This window comes from Colias philodice, chromosome 16 (genome assembly GCF_061535455.1).
Source record: "Colias philodice isolate Cphi_HAF_F1 chromosome 16, ilColPhil1 Martin Lab GWU primary, whole genome shotgun sequence".
Taxonomy (NCBI): domain Eukaryota; kingdom Metazoa; phylum Arthropoda; class Insecta; order Lepidoptera; family Pieridae; genus Colias; species Colias philodice.
This window is the reverse complement of record NC_143101.1, coordinates 8,065,732-8,086,965: the sequence shown is the minus strand read 5'-3', so window position 1 is coordinate 8,086,965 and position 21,234 is coordinate 8,065,732. Positions and strand designations below refer to the sequence as shown.

General features: G+C 35.5%; 3 protein-coding genes and 1 pseudogene across 4 annotated transcripts in view; all 4 read left to right on the top strand.

The window, feature by feature from the left end:
• Positions 1-4,236: 4,236 nt before the first annotated feature.
• On the top strand, positions 4,237-14,616 carry TER94 (Transitional endoplasmic reticulum ATPase TER94). Its single transcript, XM_089705410.1, has 15 exons — positions 4,237-4,376; positions 4,662-4,767; positions 6,315-6,568; positions 6,931-7,123; positions 7,637-7,847; positions 8,326-8,538; positions 9,160-9,353; positions 9,685-9,849; positions 10,245-10,452; positions 10,833-10,960; positions 11,355-11,520; positions 11,687-11,856; positions 12,372-12,503; positions 12,610-12,764; positions 13,333-14,616. The coding sequence occupies exons 1-15, from the start codon at positions 4,360-4,362 to the stop codon at positions 13,430-13,432; spliced, it is 2,412 nt and encodes an 803-aa protein (XP_089561536.1). The 5' UTR covers positions 4,237-4,359; the 3' UTR covers positions 13,433-14,616.
• LOC149481821 (uncharacterized) overlaps positions 4,908-21,234 on the top strand; it is a 118,346-nt gene continuing 102,019 nt past the window's right edge. The window contains exon 1 of the mRNA XM_089705417.1: positions 4,908-4,917. The gene's annotated coding sequence lies outside the window, so the exon portion shown is untranslated. The remainder of the gene's footprint in view (positions 4,918-21,234) is intronic.
• On the top strand, positions 16,248-17,709 carry LOC149481828 (uncharacterized). Of its 2 annotated transcripts, none has more exons than XM_089704946.1 (2): positions 16,248-16,506; positions 16,696-17,709. In XM_089704946.1, the coding sequence occupies exon 2, from the start codon at positions 16,697-16,699 to the stop codon at positions 17,354-17,356; it is 660 nt and encodes a 219-aa protein (XP_089561072.1). In that variant the 5' UTR covers positions 16,248-16,506; position 16,696; the 3' UTR covers positions 17,357-17,709. The 2 variants fall into 2 exon arrangements, with proteins under 2 accessions (XP_089561072.1, XP_089561073.1); XM_089704947.1 differs by having other exon boundaries at positions 16,248-16,796; positions 16,854-17,709.
• LOC149481827 (uncharacterized) lies at positions 18,969-21,213 on the top strand (annotated as a pseudogene).

Sequence of the window (21,234 nt, the reverse complement as noted above, 5' to 3'; positions counted from 1 at the left end):
TATTTGGAGTTCAAAGATACTAGAAAACTGGCAAAACATGTGAAATCTCTATCACATATGTATCAAGACGAAATAAAGAATGAATTGAAATCGTATAGAAACGAACTCGACAATGCTACAGAACATAGAACAGCTTTCTTTGAAGCCATCAATGAAGCTTTTACACTGAGAGAACATATGCAATTTAATGATTACTTGTATGATTTAAAAAATTATGGCAGCGAGGATAAATTATACATAGATGATGAAACAAAAAATCTTCTTAGAAATGTTATTATTGGAAGTATTCAAAAGTTAAGCGGAAGGTCACAAAATGATATAGCAAAGAAATTGAAAAAAGCAGTAAAGGAATTCAATGGCGAATCATTATCATCATCAGTTTCGGTTTCAGATTCATCATCATCATCAATATCATTATCAGATTTTTATATTTTATAAGATTCATAGGAATTAAGGTGATAATAAATATGGGATAAACTTTACGTATGTTCTTTGTCTACCTTTGAATACATAAATAAATATTTATTGTAAGTTTTTTTACATACAATACTCTCAGTTCTCACATAACCTTAAAACGATTTAGAATAATTTAAAATGTAACAATTTTTTAATGTTATGGAAAAAAATTAAATTGTTTCAGCGTTAGTAATGTATTGTATGCAAAACTTTATTATGATTATTATATTCTACTAGATTTCCGCCCGCGGCTTCGCCCGCGTTTTCAAAGGAAAACCCGCATAGTTCCCGTTCCCGTGGGATTTCCGGGATAAAACCTACCCTATGTGTTAATCCAAGTTACCTTCTATATGTGTGCTAAATTTCAATGTAATCGGTTTAGTAGTATTTGCGTGAAAGAGTAACAAACACACACACACACACATCCTCACAAACTTTCGCATTTATAATATTAGTAGGATTAAAACTGCTTTTTACATTATCTCTGATTACATTTTTTAATTTATCTATCAAATTTAATACTTAAATAAATAAATAATAATATTAACTTCACAATCGCCTAACAACGGTTTAGAGCAATATTTCGTATCCTCTCCTATCTCACGGAACCGTTGTATTAAGTTCTCTTCTGAATTATTTCTGAGAAACACGAAATATAAGGTTATTTATTATGCATACCTACCATGTTTAAATATAAATTTATAGTTGAATCGTTTCTATCGCCTTAAATACGTATTTTATCATAATTTATCTATAATATTATTTTTCATTGACTAATCGAAATTTTCCTGACTTATAGAAATTTTCCCCACAAAGAGAAATTTTCCTGACGTAGTATAGAAATTCTCCTGTCTTATAGAAATTTTCCCGACTTATGGATTTTTCCTGACTTATAGAAATTTTTGCGGCAAAGAGAAATTTTCCTCACGCATAGAAATTTTCCTGGCTTATAGAACTTTTCCTGACGTAAAGAAATTTTCCTGGCGTATATAATTTTTCCTGACTTATACAAATTTTCCTGACTTATTGAAATTTTCCTGGCTTATAGAAATTTTCCCGACTTATGGAATTTTTCCTGACGTATAGAAATTTTCCAGACGTATATAAATTTTCCCGACGCATAGAAATTTTCCTGACGTATATAAATTTTCCTGGCTTATAGATTTTTTCCTGAACTATATAAATTTTCCTGGCTTATAGAATTTTTCCTGGTTTATAGAAATTTTCCTGCCTTATCGAAATTTTCCTCACGTATAGAAATTTTCCTGTCTTATCGAAATTTTCCTCACGTATGGACATTTTCCAGCTTATAGAAATTTTCACGATTTTCCTATCTTATGGAAATTTTCTAACTTATGGAAATTTTCCTGGTTTATAGAAATTTTCCTGCCTTATCGAAATTTTCCTCATGTATAGAAATTTTCCTGTCTTATCGAAATTTTCCTCACGTATGGACATTTTCCAGCTTATAGAAATTTTCACGATTTTCCTATCTTATGGAAATTTTCCAACTTATGGAAATTTTCCTGGTTTATAGAAATTTTCCTGGCTTATAAACATTTTCCTGACATATGCAAATTTTCCTTATCTATATAAATTTTCCTGGCGTATAGAAATTTTCCTGACTTATAGAAATTTTCCTGGCGTATAGAAATTTTCCTGGCATATAAACATTTTCCTGACTTATAGAAATTTTCCTGGCTTATAAACATTTTCCTGACTTATAGAAATTTTTCTGACGTATAGAAATTTTCCAGGCGTATAGAAATTTTCCTGGCTTATAAACATTTTCCTGACTTAAAGAAATTTTCCTGGCTTATAAACATTTTCCTTACTTATAGAAATTTTCCTGGTGTATAGAAATTTTCCGGACTTATAGAAATTTTCCTGACGTATAGAAATTTTCCTTGTTTATAGAAATTTTCCTGGCGTATAGAAATTTTCCTTTCTTATGGAAATTTTCCAGCTCATAGAAATTTTCCCGACTTATGGAAATTTTCCTGACTTATAGAATTTTTTCCTGACTTATCGTAATTTTTCTGTCAATCGAAATTTTCATTCAAGCATTTCAAGCATTTTTCAAATCTTCCTAAAATTGGAAATTTTTACGACTGATTATAGTACTACCAACCACCCACCTATTCCCACCCACATCCCGTACACTATGCTCTCTATCCACAGGCCGCGCGTGCGCAGAATGGCTCAGTATCTGCATAGCTAGCGAACGTATAAACTCGCCCGGTCGTTGGGCGCTGGAATTATGGAATTATTATTAATTTCATGAACAATATCATCATCATCATTTTTTATGAAAACAATATTCATATATTTTTCTTTGCCCGCGGATTCCCCTGATGTTAAATTCGCATTAGTATGAATCGTTTCACCGCTGTCAAAAGTTACCCATGGCCATGTCACATTAAAAACGAATAAACACACTTTCGCATTTTTAATATTACTAGAGGTCCGCTCCGGCTTCGCCCGTGGTACATATTTCGCAATAAAAGGTAGCCTATGTCCTTTCTCGGGTATCAAAATATCTCCATACCAAATTTCATGCAAATTGGTTCAGTAGTTTAGGCGTGATTGAGTAACAGACAGATAGACAGAGTTACTTTCGCATTTATAATATTAGTATGGATTATGCTTAGACCTTAAAATATATTATAATCGTACAATACAAATAGCTTTTGAATTTTATACAATTTGAATTTTTGAAGTGAAAACTTCTTTAGGGGCATTGAGCTTTTTCTGTAATGGGTATAAAATCTTAAACTCGCGTCAGGACACGTGAGCTGATCGAAAAAGCGTAAGACGGATACCATTCCAAAATATCAAACATGCTCAACGTTAATAATCAAGTTTTCACTTCTGCCGGCACTCCCGGAGTGCAACCCGTCTTTTTTTTGTTAGTAGATACTACATAAATGTACGTAATAATATTAGGAACTATTCATAATGTATTACACAGAAAATTGATGAGTTTATTAAGCGGTGAATCACTTGGATTTGTGTTGCTTTATGATATTAGTTGGCTACGTTGCTCGCTCTATTTTTTTTTTCTGATATCGAATTGAAAGAAAACCATCAACTATTTAAACACAGAACACTATACTCTCTACTGAGAGCATTTAAATGAACATAATATTTAATAGGTATATTATTAGGTAAGTCTACAAATACTTTTTTTTTAAATATTTGTTTCGGAATAATACAATAATAATTATTGTTTGTACACCTACATTTTTCAAAAGGGTAGAGGGAATGAGCTCGATAAGTTAGTTTTATGTGTCAAACGGGATCCTTTATACTGAGACTTAGCTGTATGTTTGTCTGACTGTCTGTCCGTCCGTTGATCACCACTCATTTATAGGCTGTATCTCATGAACCGTGCTATTAAGATATATGAAAATTTCACAGATGTTTTGCGTTGCCGATAAAACATTTAATAATATATAACAGAATATAATAAACATTTAAGGGGACCTAAGGAGACTCGTACAAAAAACGTGGTTTTTCTGCCTGATAATATGACGTTGGTATTTTTAAAATTAAATAAAAATATAAAAATACTATAAGAAAAACTACACATTAATATAATTGAATTATAACACGAGCCTTGCATCTATTTAAATTTATTTTCTACTTCATAATATTATGTTCATATTATATTTTTTTTAGTTGCATAAAAATCGGTAAAAAATACATATTACCGATTTATAGTAGTCACTAGTCATAGACAATTGAGCTAAAATATGGCAACACTGCCATTATCGATAGTGAACAAATGAAATACGGCAACGTCACGCATTCATGAAGTTGTTGAAGTGAATTGTGAATAGTCATTCGGCGTTTTTGAAAAATTTGTAAATTTATTAATTGAAACTTTATTTTCTACAAAAAATGGCTGATAATAAAAGGTAAGAACTAATACAAACATTTAAGAAATTGTATTACAACAAGTAAAGCATAAATAATTGCATTTGCTGTAATCACGGTATCAAAACTTCGAATTGGCTTGTCATCATGTCTAACAAAGGCAATTCTGCATCTAAAACAGAAGTTATTGAATGTTATTAGAAATGATAGCTATTTTCTAGACACTGTTATTCGTTTGCAAGGCAATGCTAGTGAGTAATTGCAGTAAATTGGGGTCGCCCATAATTTTGGGTTATGCTTAATTGTTTTCTGATGTTTTCTTGTAGCCCCGATGATCTTTCCACTGCGATCCTCCGCCGCAAGGATAGGCCAAACCGTTTGATCGTCGAAGAAGCCGTCAGCGATGATAATTCAGTTGTTGCGTTATCACAGGTCAGTCCTTTGTCATTATTTTTTTGATCATTGACGCCATTTATACGCTTAGATACAGTGTAGACGTGTAGTTATCTCGAATTGTGAGCATTTAATTTTATATTCACAACTTTTTCTATTAACTGGTACCTACTTCACAATTCATTAAATGTAATCAATTTGCAATGGTGCTCAAAGGTCACTGACCTAAGTTCTATTTAGAACTAAAATAAGCCTTACAAGCTGCACCATATACATGAGACCTGTTGCTTGATGATATGCATAATATTAAGCATAAAAAGATTTACCAGTTGCAAAGACAAGTTTGTTTATTGCACTTGGCTATGTCATGATAAATACCCGTCCTATATAAACACAAATTTTGCTTTAATTGTTGATTAGATACCTACTTAGTTACTTGAAAAAATTATAACCTATTGTAAATATAAAGCAGTTGAGCTGAGTAAAGCAATTGAGTACATTTAAAATAAAGAATGAAACTAATCTTATAAGGAAATTGCTTGTCATTGTAAGGAACAGCTGCAATGCTGATGTAATAAGCCATCAAACATGAAAATCGTTTGCATAGTTTTTATGACCTAAACATGCATAGGGACCAATAGTGGGAAGTGATTTTGTTTTATACTTTGTAGTTATTCCTGTAAAAGTTAGGTTGAACTTTTTACAGATGTAATTTTTTCTGATAATGTAACTTTCCTTTCAAAAAGAAAATATTATTTTCTGAATATTAATGATTTTAAAAATTGTTCAAATATTAAAAAAAAATACATGTAACACATAAGTCCCAAAAGATTCAAGTGTTATTCGAAAATTTTTGCTTGTTGGGAAATGTTCACTTCAAAGTAAATTTTGATAGAAACACTGAAAATAATAAACATTTTTACAGTGTTTCATCAGTCATATGGAACAGACACAAATAACAGGCAGTAACTGTTACAAATATTGATTACAAAAAAACATAATTAACATCAGAGTTTTTATTGCACTTTTCATATTTGTTGTAACTTTGTACAGAATATAGAGATGCTGTTAACTCTTGTAAACATATTTGCACTAACAACATTACATTGGATGTGTTATTTTATGGTGATGGCTAAAAATGTTGCAATAAGTAGAAATAGAAGATTATTCTATGGCTTTCTTTCATGTTATGTTTATTTAAAAAACAATTATTTTAATTTCCTGAAATACATTTAAATAAATGCTTTTAAAAAACCCTAATAAAATCAACTAATATTTATATGTATTATTCTATAAATACATAACATAGGTCAAATTGTTGTTATAAACTGATAGGTATGTTTTATATAAGAACAGCACCTCTATTAGAGGTTTTATTGGGTGGCAACAGAAATTCCTAGTATTAATTTCCAACAACAAAGTAATACATATTCATACAACAGCTTTGTTGTTGTTCTTAGTTTTTTTTTATAGCTATTAAGTACATACATTTATTGAACTAAGTCTAGTTTGTTTCAAATTTATTTATTTCAATGAATACATGAACCTTGTAGAAGCTTATTTTTATGTTTAATCATTTCGTTTAGGCAAAAATGGAGCAGCTCCAACTGTTCCGCGGCGACACAGTGCTCTTGAAGGGCAAGCGGCGCAAGGAGACGGTCTGTATCGTGCTGTCGGACGACAACTGTCCCGATGAGAAGATACGCATGAACCGCGTCGTGCGGAACAACTTGCGCGTGCGGCTCTCCGATGTGGTGTCCATCGCACCCTGCCCGTCAGTCAAGTACGGAAAGCGTGTACACATCCTGCCGATTGACGACTCGGTTGAAGGTTTGACTGGGTAAGTGGGAGCATTTCTATTTCTAGCACCAACATTTTAAATTATATATCATATAAATTAAACCATTGAGTTGTTTATTGATATTTCATAATTTTATACAGCACATTGCATGTGTGTAACTTTCCTATTGTTTGATACTTTCAAGGTTTTTGTAATACCACACTAACAATAACGGCCTGACTGATTGGTGCAGTGGTTTACATTGTGAACAATAAATACTGAGAGCTTCTAGGTTTAAACTCTAATTAGATAAAAAATTAAAATAAAAAAAAATTGACAAAGAAGAACCGCCCTAATTTTGAAAAACAATGAAATGGAACTGTTCCCGAAAACACAATTTTGACGTCATGAAATAATTCCAGAAACCTCTTCGAAGTGTACCTAAAGCCGTACTTCATGGAGGCGTACCGTCCGATCCACCGCGACGACACATTCATGGTGCGCGGTGGTATGCGCGCGGTCGAGTTCAAAGTGGTCGAGACTGATCCCGCTCCCTACTGCATCGTGGCCCCCGATACCGTCATACACTGCGAGGGAGACCCGATCAAACGAGAGGTATGTACTACGTTGTAACGTTTGTCTATAAGAGGTTAGGGGACTCGTAATAGATGACAGTTGTATGGTTGCAAAATAGATTAGATATGTAGGTCAGTTATAGAATGGGTTGAATGTTTCTAACTTTGATAAAGGCAGGAAGTTTTTAGATTGAGATTAAAATGAATTACACAATATTGTTAATATTAGTATTATAATTTAAAAAAGAAATATTGACTTTGCAATTTGTTTATAAAATGTAAAATTATGAGAAAAACAAATTAGGTCTCTGTGATGATCCACCAATTCACTTATCTGTTTTGTAACTTATCAGGGTTATAGGTTTGTTATTAGGTAATTGACATACAAAATTATTGCTGCTTTCGGCCCAAAAAATAACATCTCCATATAATATATAAATTGAATGCCATAAAACAAAAAATATCAAATTCAACATCTTTATTTTGGCCATATTGAACACATAGTTATTTATAACTTCAAACAACCAATTAACCACTAAAATTCACCAAACAGGAGGAAGAAGAAGCGCTCAACGCAGTTGGTTACGACGACATCGGCGGCTGCCGCAAGCAACTCGCCCAGATCAAGGAGATGGTGGAGCTGCCTCTACGCCACCCGTCTCTGTTCAAGGCGATCGGTGTGAAACCACCCCGTGGTATACTCATGTACGGGCCGCCCGGTACCGGCAAGACCCTGATAGCCAGGGCTGTGGCTAATGAGACTGGTGAGTGGCTATCATGAGGAATAGGATCTATTTAGCGCCATTTTGTGACGTCATATGTGTCGATATAAACAAATAGATTAGCCTAGTTAAGTAGTAACGGTTGTATTTGAAATTGGTGTAAGAGTCAGGCAAATTAAGAAGAAGTGTTATTGAAATGCAATAAGGATTTCTAAGTACTTAAATTATATTTTTCAAATTAAAAATAATAATAACTGTAAAGTGAGCTGTTTATTATAGTTTATGTAATTTTTAATCACATCCCTACATGTCTCATAATAAAGATCTTTCCAATGCTATCATTATCCTTAATGGAATGTCTAGAAACTTTTCAATGCATGTGGTAGAACAAAAAATTTAGAATAATCGTCAAGAGCAAAAACATTTAGATTTAGATACATTTCCTATATAGCCATTTTTGTTTTTGCTCTTAATATCAATACTTTATACCATTAAATAATACCAACTATTCTCCCCACAGGCGCGTTCTTCTTCCTAATAAACGGGCCGGAGATCATGTCGAAGTTGGCCGGCGAGTCCGAGTCCAACCTGCGCAAGGCGTTCGAGGAGGCGGACAAGAACTCGCCCGCCATCATCTTTATAGATGAGTTGGACGCAATTGCGCCCAAACGGGAGAAGACGCACGGAGAGGTGGAGAGGCGTATCGTGTCCCAGCTGTTGACGCTTATGGATGGTGAGTTGATGTTTTTAAACTGGCTTTATTATAATACAGATTCATTAAATATATCTTGCATATGGTTGAGTTGTTTGTGCTATAACCTGACGTTAAAAAAAAGACAATAAAACAAATTAAATTGAATGATCAACCAATTCATTTATCTGGTTGTGTAACTTATCAGGGTTATAGGTTTGTTATTAGGTACATAATTGATGTAAATAAATTATTGCGGCTTTCGGCCCATTGAATAACACATAGTTGTTTCTTTTAACTTTGAACATCCAATTAACCACTTCAACTTGTTCCCAACAACTGATTAACCGCTAAAATACACATGTACATTTACAGGTTTACATGATCACACTCAGAATAACAGTGTGCAGCCCATGTGCAGCCTTAGTTAAATTTTATAAAGGTTCATTCTGAAAAAAACAATTTTCCATATCTTAAGATCAAACTCGGTAGACTCCTGGTATTTTACCATACACCAGGTACATTCAGTACAGAAACTTTGCCTAAACTACATTTATAAATTGTGTCTTGTATGTTTTAGCAATCAAAACTTAAGTATTCACGCTTGCGGATACCATTTCTATGCTATCCAATCTGTACTTAATAAAATCTTTCACGCACCAGGCATGAAGAAATCCTCACACGTGATTGTAATGGCGGCCACGAACCGTCCGAACTCTATCGACCCGGCGCTGCGACGTTTCGGCCGTTTCGACCGCGAGATCGACATCGGCATTCCCGACGCGACCGGACGGCTTGAAATCCTGCGTATACACACTAAGAACATGAAGCTGGGCGATGACGTGGATCTAGAGCAGGTGATGTGTTATGTTATAATTTTGAATTTCAGCAAAAATATAATATACGTGTACTATCATTATAATCACTTATTTTATGTATATTTATAGGAAGTTAAAATAAGATAAACATATGAACTATGTATAAACAAAATAAAATAAGTACAATCTAAATGTATGGATTAATTAATGTGAAATATTTGTGTTTAAAACAACCATGATAACAACATGTTATATGAGTAAAACGAGCAGTTTTTATCATATAATCATACAAGCTTTAAAATTTTGCAGTAGTAATGCTAAAAACGTATTGATAAATAATTTTTACGAATTGCATTATGTTTTCACATAGATCGCAGCGGAATCTCACGGTCACGTGGGTGCCGATTTGGCCTCCCTCTGCTCAGAGGCAGCTCTGCAGCAAATCCGTGAGAAGATGGACCTCATCGACCTCGAGGATGACCAGATCGACGCTGAAGTGCTCAACTCGCTCGCCGTCTCTATGGATAACTTCCGTGTAAGTTACCTAATCATACAAAGTGTTAGACTAGAATGAATTCAAAAAATGTGATGTCTTTATAGTGACCTATAACAGTATTGCAAAACAAGAGCGATACAACTAATAACATGTAGGTGTACTAATAACAGGACATTCTTGTTGCTGTGAGCGATTTCTGCCAGACAACTCGAAAAAAAGAAGGATAACATTAATTTATTTTATAAATCGGATGAATATATAATATGGTAGTTCTGATATCGAACAAGAAAGTTAGTCGGCTGGGCAACGCCTTAAAAGCACGCATTGTTTCTAATTGGCAATTTTTCAATGAACACATTTGTAAAGAGAATATTAAACAGAATTTTTTTTTCTATGTATTTTTTTTATACTAATCATATTATTTTTATTCGTAGTACGCGATGACGAAATCGTCGCCTTCAGCGCTGCGCGAGACCGTAGTGGAAGTGCCGAACGTGTCGTGGACGGACATCGGCGGGCTGCAGAGCGTGAAGCGCGAGCTGCAGGAGCTGGTGCAGTACCCGGTGGAGCACCCCGACAAGTTCCTCAAGTTCGGCATGCAGCCGTCCCGCGGGGTGCTGTTCTACGGACCGCCCGGGTGCGGTACGTACGAGTTATATGTACTTATGTGGGAAATTGCCCTTCCGGGTCTTGGAAGAACGCTAAAGAATGCTCTGCTGTCATTAGTGTTTACCATAATAACAGGAAAACCTAATTAGATATAGGTTTATCAATGACTCACTACACCAAATGCAGGCATATACTCAATTTCTACTCGCACTGCAACTAGAGATAGACTCCAGTCCAGATGACGTTTATAGTTACACAGTACAGAATTGTTCGTTTTATAATGAAGTAATTATTAGATATTCTAGATTCACTCAATTACTTCAACTGTTTTTAAAAATTTCTTATTGAATGACATTGCAAAAATATACTCGCATGTTTGAGTTAAATATTAAAGTTCTTTTCGTTTCCATTAGGTAAAACACTGTTGGCCAAAGCCATCGCCAACGAGTGCCAAGCCAACTTTATCTCAGTGAAGGGCCCCGAGCTGCTTACCATGTGGTTTGGTGAATCTGAGGCCAATGTGCGCGACATCTTTGACAAGGTACAATTATTGTGTTTTGTACATTTCAGTTGTAATATGGATGAAGAAAAAGTTCTTGTGAAAAGATAATCATACTCACGTAAAATCAAACACGAGAAAATACTCAAATACTCTGTAAAGACACTTTTTTCACCATACATGTTTATTGTTTAGTTTGGATTTAATCAATCCGGTTATACAAATACCATCCCTTTAGTCTAAATTTTTAACCGACTTCAAAAAAAAAGGAGGAGGTTATCAATTCGACTGGTATATTTTTTTGTATTCTGTATAAAGGTCTAAAAGGTCTGTCAAAATCGATCTAAAATAGCACGATTTGATGTAAAATTGTAACTTAACCGGGAAAAAAACTAAAATAAATAGCATAATTTACCGTATCTATGTGCGTGTTTAGGCCCGCAGCGCGTCCCCGTGCGTGCTGTTCTTCGACGAGCTGGACTCGATCGCGAAGTCGCGCGGCGGCTCCGTGTCGGACGCGGGCGGCGCCGCCGACAGGGTCATCAACCAGATCCTCACCGAGATGGACGGCATGGGCGCCAAGAAGAACGTCTTCATTATTGGTGAGTGGACCAAACCAACCGAACACTATATACGAATTTTATATACGTACTTATCTCGTTCACTTGAAAAGCATGTGTGTTCAGCTTGGCTAAATATTATTTAACTTGCTCTTTAAACTACACTACTAAAAAAAAACTAAAAACTAATCATATTACATGTGTGTAGGCGCAACGAACCGGCCGGACATAATCGACCCGGCGATCCTGCGGCCCGGGCGCCTGGACCAGCTGATCTACATCCCGCTGCCCGACGAGAAGTCGCGCGAGGCCATCCTGCGCGCCAACCTGCGCAAGTCGCCCATCGCCAAGGACGTCGACCTGTCCTATATCGCTAAGGTATGTGCAGTCATGATTAAGTATTTTCTCAACAAATTAATGTGTGTTCAAGTTTGTTTTGTTTGGCTACGTTCTTAATACAATGCCTCTTTGGTACAGTGGTTAATGCATCAACCATTAATATGAACCGAGGTTCTAAAGGCGTCTCCCGGTGGAGACGAAAAAAAATTTCTTGGTCTGACAGGACATAGAATAATGATCACCTATTTGTCCCTACAGAAAATTGTTTAGTAAACAGATGTATGCATTTGTCCCTTATCTCACTATTTACATATATGGATTTTCTCTTTGTAAACATTTTAGTACCTTTTAAAAGTAAATTGGTAACGCACACATATATCATTCTTTTACTGTGAAGTATGTATAAGAAAAATATACCTTTTGAATGGAATGGTATATTTGACACATTTTGAATTATAAAAACGGCAAAGTGATAATTAGCTGATGACCAAAGATAATTCACCGAGTGTGTAAAAGTGTGGAATAAAATGTATACGGTATGTTTGTTCGTGCAGGTGACGCAAGGGTTCAGCGGCGCCGACCTGACGGAGATCTGCCAGCGCGCGTGCAAGCTGGCGATCCGGCAGGCGATAGAGGCCGACATCACGCGCGAGCGGGGCCGCGCCGCGCAGCCCGCCGGCATGGACGTGAGTATATATGTTTGTGTTGTTCTCATCATTATGTTTGTAAGCAGCACATGTACTTGGTATAGATAACAATACGTATATGCGTAACTTGCCGGTGTTCCCACAGACGGACGAGGAGGACCCGGTGCCGGAGATCAGCCGCGCGCACTTCGAGGAGGCGATGAAGTTCGCGCGCCGCTCCGTGTCCGACAACGACATCCGCAAGTACGAGATGTTCGCGCAGACGCTGCAGCAGAGCCGCGGCTTCGGGACCAACTTCAGGTGCGATATATTGATCTGATAGATTTGTCTTGTAAACAGTGTACAAATTGAAATTGTGGCTTTGTTTTCTGATAAGACACTAGATTTTGACCATATTATACAATACTTAACACTTTCATGACTTCAACTTTCGTTCAAATAAAAAATCTGTTATTGCTAATTTAGCACAGGAAAAAAAATGTACACCGTATAAATGTCGGCATTTGTTACTTACGATATTATAGAATAAGATGATTTTGAAACTCAAAAAGATGAATGAAAACCTCAATATGAAAAAGAAAAAAATATTGGCATTGTTACTTTTAGTCTAGTTTTGGTATAAATAAATAAAGACGGGTTGCATTCCGGGAGTGCCGGCAGAAGTGAAAACTTGATTATTAACGTTGAGCATGTTTGATATTTTGGAATGGTATCCGTCTTACGATTTTTCGATCAGGTCACGTGTCCTGGCGCGAGTTTAAGATTTTATACCCATTACAGAAAAAGTGCTCAACGCCGCTAAAGAAGTTTTCACTTCTCACTTCAATAAAACTAGCAGTGTAGCATAGCTAATTAATATTATTATCAGGTTCCCGTCAAGCGGCGGTGCGGCGGGCGGCACGGGCACGTCGGGCGGCGACCAGCCCACCTTCCAGGAGGAGGCCGCTGACGACGACCTCTACAGCTAGACGCGCACACACATACACACACTACGTATACATACATACACCATACGCGCACACACTTGTGTCACATTGCACGGGGGGAGGATACGCAAATAAAAAACCTTCTTTTTATTTCTTGGGGGTACATATACAGGGTGAAAGGTAAGACATTAGACGAATTTAGACAGGAGCTTCTACTCATGAAACTGAACAACTTTTGTTCTACAACTTTGCTGAATTCGTAAAAAAAATATTGGACTTTGTAAGGAAACTTCGCTAATCAGCTGACCGATTTCCATACAAAGCCCAAATTTTTTTCTACGAATTCAGCAAAGTTGTAGAACAAAAGTTGTTCAGTTTCATGAGTAGAAGCTCCTGTCTCAATTCGTCTGACGTCTTACCTTTCACCTGGTATAAACACAACTATATTGGGGGGTAGATAGACACACAAATATATTGGTCTGATGTGAATTCTGTTCTGTTTTGGTTATTTGTAATATTGTTTTAAAAAATTGATTGTACAATGGTGTGTTACTACTCGCGTAGAAACAGCTTTTTTGTGCAACTTATCTGATGTTGAATTAGTATTAATATAAATTCATTTTGTTGATTAAAATTTAATGGCGATTGTCACACGTTATAAATGTACATGGTGTGTTTTTTAAACTCCTTTAACACTTTGATAGGAACTAAATTGATCTAATGCGTTGTGATACAAGTGTACGTTGCAAGTTTTGGTTAAAATCTAAATTGAACGATACGATGAGACCAAAAGTATATGACTCGAATGCCTTTACGGATATTTCTAAACCGCAGGTTCGGAAACATTATTTTTAACACTAAAAAATATTGAATTTCATTGTATCGTTCAGTTTGGTGCTGTAGTTGTGCGGTCGCGAAGCGGTTTTCAGTTTTAGTACTGAATTTATTGTAATTTAAGATATATTCTGTAATTGTATGGGTCTTGGAATGTCACGATGCAGCAAAATTATCTAAAAAAGCGGCGCAAACAAGTGCGCGAAGAAATCCTTACTTTAATGTATTTATTTAAGGTTGCTTTGGATTAGTCTAATTGTTTGTGAGGTATGTTACATTTGAACACATTGATTGTTGTTACCTGTAATGGCAGATCGTGTGCGTAGCCGTCGTTTGTCGACATTACACAGTATCGCAGTGATTTTTTAATAAAAGATTTTTATAGATCTAAATGCTGTTTTATTTCTTATTATCCCCTAGTATACTACCTGTGATAAGTCAATATATCTTTAGTTATAAAAGTATCTTGTTATACATTTATTTTATTTAATAATACCATACTATTGAAAAGATTAAAATGCGTTTAAAAAGTTACGACAGCATAGTTTTCTAATACTTTCCTATATTTTCAATAACTACTAGACGATTTTATTTGAATACATAATTGAATTTGTGTTAAAGATAAAATGGCAGAAATCGCTTATAGCGATAAAACCGCCCTCTGTACAAGTTATTATTTGTATCTCTCTTGTTACGATATGACTATATCATACATACATTGTATTCAGTGTGTAATAAAAAAATCATTAATTTATTATTGTATGTACTTCAAAAATCTTTCTACTTTCTTGTCGATTCTTCTCTGTAGAAACGACAATCTAATAGGGTAGTCGTTTAAAAAAATGTAAATTTATAAGCTCTTGTAAACTTTTACATAAATAAGTTCTTGAGTTTAAAAGAACGAAGGTGTTGATTGCTTTAAGAGAGACATTAAAGTTATCTGGTACAGTTATAACGTTAGAATCAACAGGCCAGGGTTCAACTCCCGATGGAGATTCATAATGAGGTGCAACAGGGCGTTGAAGATAAAAAACGCTCGTAGACAACACGAAATTCATCTAGCTATTGTTATATATCTAGCTATATTTAACTGTATATCTATACGAATATTATAAAGCTGAAGAGTTTGTTGGTTTGTATGTTTGTTTGTTTGAACGCTCAAGAACTACTTGGTCCGATTTGAAAAATTATTTCCTTGTTGGATAGCCCATTTATCGAGAAAGGCTATTTATCTAGGCTATATTATATCATCCCGCTAAGACTAAGGGCCTTTTCACACGACACCGCGGCGGCAGCGTTTTTGGCCGGAACGGCATAGACTCGCCGTCGCCGCCGCGGCGTCGTATGTAAGGCTCCATATATAAATCAGGTAGACTATCGCAGCGATGCCGCGGCGGCGACGGTGCCGCTGCCGCTACGGCATAATGTGTAAGAGGCCTAACAGAAGCGGAACCACGCGGGTGAAACCGCGGAGCGCAGCTAGTAACAGATATTCGTGTTTTTAAAGTCTCAGATTTTCCCATTTAAAGACCGTTATAATAAAAAAAAGTCCAGTTATACCGCTCATGTCACAAGATTGGCTGAACGGATTTTAATGAACCGCTAAACTACTGCTACGCTCCTGTACTGAAATTAAAATACATTTTACAAAATAATAATCCATGTCTCCTCGAGCAGCGCCATGACCATGCCATGACGAACTGCATTTACTATAAAAAAATCTCTGGACTAAAAAAATACCTCTAGTACCCATAGTGTAGACGTACATAATTAAACATATTTTTCGGTTAAATAAAAGGTACGTCTGAATGTGCCTAGAAATTTTTAAGGTTGACTCTTGAAGAAGGTAACCAAGACTTTTTAAAACTTTTATGGACATTGCGTCGAGTTCGTTCCATTCCAATTGAAACTAAGAGGAAACATGAATTATGCTTTTATTAAACAAAAACTACTCCACCTATTATTTTCACCAATTCGTTCAGAAGCAGAAAGCTACATGTTTCCCGAGTCACTTGCCCTATATTTAACCCTTAAATGGACAATGTTGTTTTTAAACAACATACTAAACATCACAGATAAAATTATCTTTATTTTATTTTTTTGTTAATTTTGACAACTAGTTCTTATTTCTGATGGAATTTTGTACTTTTTTTAATGTTGGCACTATGCAATATTTTTATGCATTAAAAATAAATGAATGTCAAATGTCACTTTGAAGAAAACTTTTCTAGTGGCGCGAAACTAAGTTTTGAAGCTGTGTTCGGACTTTGATAAAATATAATGTAAGTATATAACATATTTTTATTTGCTTGATTATATCTTCAATTACATGTTCATGTAGTAAAACATTGAAAATTACTTGATGCTACTGTCGAATTACGCGAAATCTGGTATGTTGTAGGAAAACTACAATGCGCATTGCCTGCTAAATAAATGCATGTTTGGTGAAGGGTTTTTATTTTGCTTTTCAGCATGCCGCGATTACTAGAAAGCGAAATTACAAAGTATTTAGAAACTCTTGAAGATTCAGAAGATGGCTTAGACGGCTCGGACTCCGAAGTAGAGGATGAAGGTTACTATTATCAAACAGCTCGAGATGTTCTTCGGGACCTTGAAAATAGTGATGAAGGTGAGAATGCCCAGTCTGATGAAGTGGATGCTGATCCTCCTCTCGTAATTGACAACGATCAAAATATGCCAGACCCTCCTATTTTGGAAGCCGGAGAAGCAGTACCCCAGAGTAGATCACAAGGGATTTCTAAGCGACCTCTGGTTTGGCGAAAACGGAATCTTGTTACTGCTGAAGACAGCCTTATTTTGAAGAGCCGCAAGTGGACCATGCGCTTATTTTATCATTTCCTGGACCTCGCAGTTATAAATTCATGGGTTATGTTCAAGAAGGTAAATAATATAAAAGGAAATGATCAACTTCTCAATTTGGGTACATTTAGACTAAAACTTGCCGAAACCCTCTGCAAATTGGGTCTACCTGCAAATGGCGCTAAACGTGGTCGACCTAGTGGGAGCACAATACAAAGAGAACTTGTAATGAAGAAGTTCCGAGGACCAAGCAATTCCTTTGAAAGACGTCAGATTGGATCAGACATGTCATTGGGCAGTTTGGCTGGATAAGCAGCAGAGGTGCAAATTCCCGAAATGTTCAGGATTTACGTTCAAAATGTGCCAAAAATGTCGTGTATCTTTATGTGATACGAAAAAAAGCAATTGTTTTTATAAATATCATAATTTAGAATAAATAAACACATTTCAAAAACAATATCCACTCTTATTTTACCCATACTTGCAAAATGTCATTGAATGCGCAATGTAGTTTATAAACAACACTCACATAATTGCAAAAAAAAAATAGTAAATTCATGTCTAGATTTTTTTACTCATTTTTCCTAGACAGTAATACATGTCTATTACACAAATATATTTTTTTAAAACGTAAAAAAAAAATCGTCCATTTAAGGGTTAACTAGCTATGCCCGCGGTTTTACCAGCATTGCTTCGCTCCTGTTGGTCTTAGCGTGATAATATACAGCCTATACTTATAGACTTCTTCGATAAATGGGCTATCTATAACAATCGGACCAAAAGTTCCTGAGATTATCGCGTTCAAACAAACAAACTCTTCAGCTTCAGGAATGGAGTACCGCGTAGTACTCCATTCCTGTTGGTCTTAGTGTGATGATATTATAGCCTTCCTCGATAAATGGGCTATCTGACACCGAAATAATTTTTCAAATCCGACCAGTTAGTTCCTGAGATTAGCGCGTTCAAACAAAAACAAAAAAACTAACTCTTCAGCCTTATACATAATTTATTTATTTAAAACACACACTAACATTACAGTTTCCCAATACGATAGTGGTTTTACATTTAATTGGTTACTTACATTAAAATTAGAAATATTTAACATACAAACTAAATACATTACTTTTTATAGCATACTAGCTAACCACCCGCGGCTTCGCCCGCTTTGTCTAAAACATAATAAATTATATACTAAAACCTTCCTCTTGAATCACTCTATCTATTAAAAAAAACCGTATCAAAATCGGTTGCGTAGTTTTAAAGATTTAAGCATACAAAGGGACATAGGGACAAAGAAAGCGACTTTGTTTTATATTATGTATACTTAGTGATAACAAATAATATTAGTACCTATAGATTTCATTTTTATCCCGTGTCATCTCGGGACGAGCGACTATAGTGCCTAGCAGAACCGCAGTTTAGTAAAAAAAAAACCTAAGTAGTTACCTATCCATTTGTTACTTCCAGGAAAATTTTGAGTATACAGCAGACTCAACAGAAGAAACGCACTGTGTAGTTTTATTACAAAGAGGGATTCTTTGGTTTCACTATTTCTATTCTTAGCTTAGTTTATTTTCTTTGAAGCTGGCGGAAAACCAGTAAGGTATATTATTATTGTAAAATAGTAGTGTTGTAGTTACTCATATATTTTAGTAAGTTGTTTTTCTTGAAAATAAACTTAGGAAGTCCTTACATTATTAATGTTTATACATAAATCTGTGCATTAGGTAAGGTACAATTTTGAGTTCCATGATTGTAGTAGTTAGTTAGTTTTATTATATAAAAACTTATAACGTATTGCCAGAATGCCAGAATTCATGTCAAAATTAAAAAGCTATTATGAAATTATCATGACAATTTTCTGAGTAGGTATACAGCTTTACAAAAGAAACCTCAGATTCTTTTATAAAATAAAGTTTTAAAAATGCCAAGGCTCAGTGACAATTACTACCAAAGAAAATGTTACTTTGAACGAAACCAAGTACCGACCCAAACCGTGATGAAGAATAAAATGACTCCAGCACTCGCTAATGTGTATTTCAAATCAATGACTCCCAAATTAAAAGTACTGGCAGGACTTGAACCCCCTATGAAGGGCGGTGGGAATGACTGGTATGTCCCGCCCCACGAAATATTAGCTGGAAGGACGGTTATGAAACCGGTTAAGAACGAACACCTTTCTAAGCTAGGCTTCAATGGTATAGACTTCTTTGGAGAAAGATTAGTAAAAGATCATCGTCGGGAGATGGAAGAAGAAAAACGTAGAATTCTTGAAGCAAACGACGACAGTTGGAAACAAAGAATTGAGCTGACCTGTTGTCGCCTGTGGGACGACTCGTCTAGAGAGGCCGCAAAACAAAATACCTCAAAAATCCAACAAGCTTTTCATGAATTTACCGATATTTATAAAACATCAATTAACAAAATTGAGACGATGTTATTTGACGCCGCAATGAAAGAAATCGAACGAAATAAAGAAAATACCCATTTAAAAATGAAATTACGCTATGAAAAATTTCTTAAACACCAAGCGACTACATTATATAATCAATATGAGAATATATTAGGGAAAGAAAAGCAAAGACAAAAAAATGAATTTATTCAAAACATTGATCGGGGTCGGAACGCTATCGCAAATCAGCTACACGATATCAAGCTGGACAAGCACATGGCTGTAGAAAAATTGCGCTTGTTTTTAGAATGTCAAAACTTGGCTTGCCAAACGTTACATACGTTTGGCAAGCCAAGCCCTAAAGGAAAGAGAAGAATGCAAAAAAGAAATGGATGCTTCCGAACATGAACACAGAAAAAAGATGAACAAATTGTCGGAGGAGATAACAATAAAAGAGATTGAAATAAAATTTGCAAGAGAAAGGGAAAGGAAAAGACAAGAGTTCATTAAAATTTGGAAGAAAAAAGTATGTCATGTTGTGAAAAGATTCCAAGATTTCGTCGGTTACTGTTTAAATCTTTTGCCAGAGCATGCAGATTTCTTTTTAAATATGGAAACTTTAATGCTGTTACAACTAAGTGAAGCATTGGAAAATCCTTCAGTAGAAAGTATTTTCGTTTCCGAAAAAGAATCATACAAATGCCCAACCCCGAAACCTCATCCATTTTATGTATTTTGCGACAAAGGATTCAAACCGAAATTGGATGATACGCTGTGTCCCAAACACTGTACGTCGAGTGCTTCACAACTACCAGTGGTAGTCGTTAATGATAGATTTATATACGCAGCTTGTGATAATTTAGAAGTTTTTCCCGAAACAGTCAAAGATTTCATAGAAGGTAAAAGAGGTAATGAGAAGGACTTCACGGATGATCATGACTATACCTTTGATATTCCAGTGAAGTGCACGTCGTCACAACAGCTCTTGGAGTTAAAATTTGAAAGTTCAATCATGCAAATCCTTCAAAAAGAGTTACCAAATGTGAACAATGTACCAATCGATTGTTGTTATTGTAAAATTCCATATTGTTTCTGCAGCCCATTACATGCTTCCCAAATAAAAATAGATAGACCTGTTCAACAATCTAGGGTCGAAATCCCTAAAAAAATTCCTTCAGGTGAAAAAATTGTATCTAGGGAAACGGAATTGGAGCATTTACGGGAACCAAAATGGGATAGTTATATGAAGTATATTGAACCTCAGAAGTGTAAGTGTGGAAAAAGAGCAAAGAAGCATCTTGAGGAACAACTGCCAGCGTATATGCGCAAGATGTCTAAATATGAAGCGCCTGAATTACCAACTTATGAAACATGTTCATTGGAAACGTTAAAGATACTTGTGAAGGAAGCACGTGGAAAGAACACTCCACCACCGACACCAGAAAAAGCTCCATCTAAAACAAGGACCATAGGAACGCAATACACTGACGAAGAATATGAAAATTTATGCACGTGTTTTTCAGACGAAGAATTGGATAAAATCTTACAAAGGTTGGCAACTGAGGCGAAATACTATGCACCTCCAAAAATGAAAGTTGTAGATGGATCCGTATCGCCGTCATTTATTGATAAACCAACAACAGCATTTGCTACGGAGCGAGCCGTTTCGTTGAGACGCCTCATAAACGACTCACCGGAGCTTGAGGAAATTTTCCGAAAAGAAGATTGTAAATTTTAAATGACATAGTCCTAATCTTAACTTTAATAGAATTTTGCGCTTTTGGCTACTTTTAGCAGA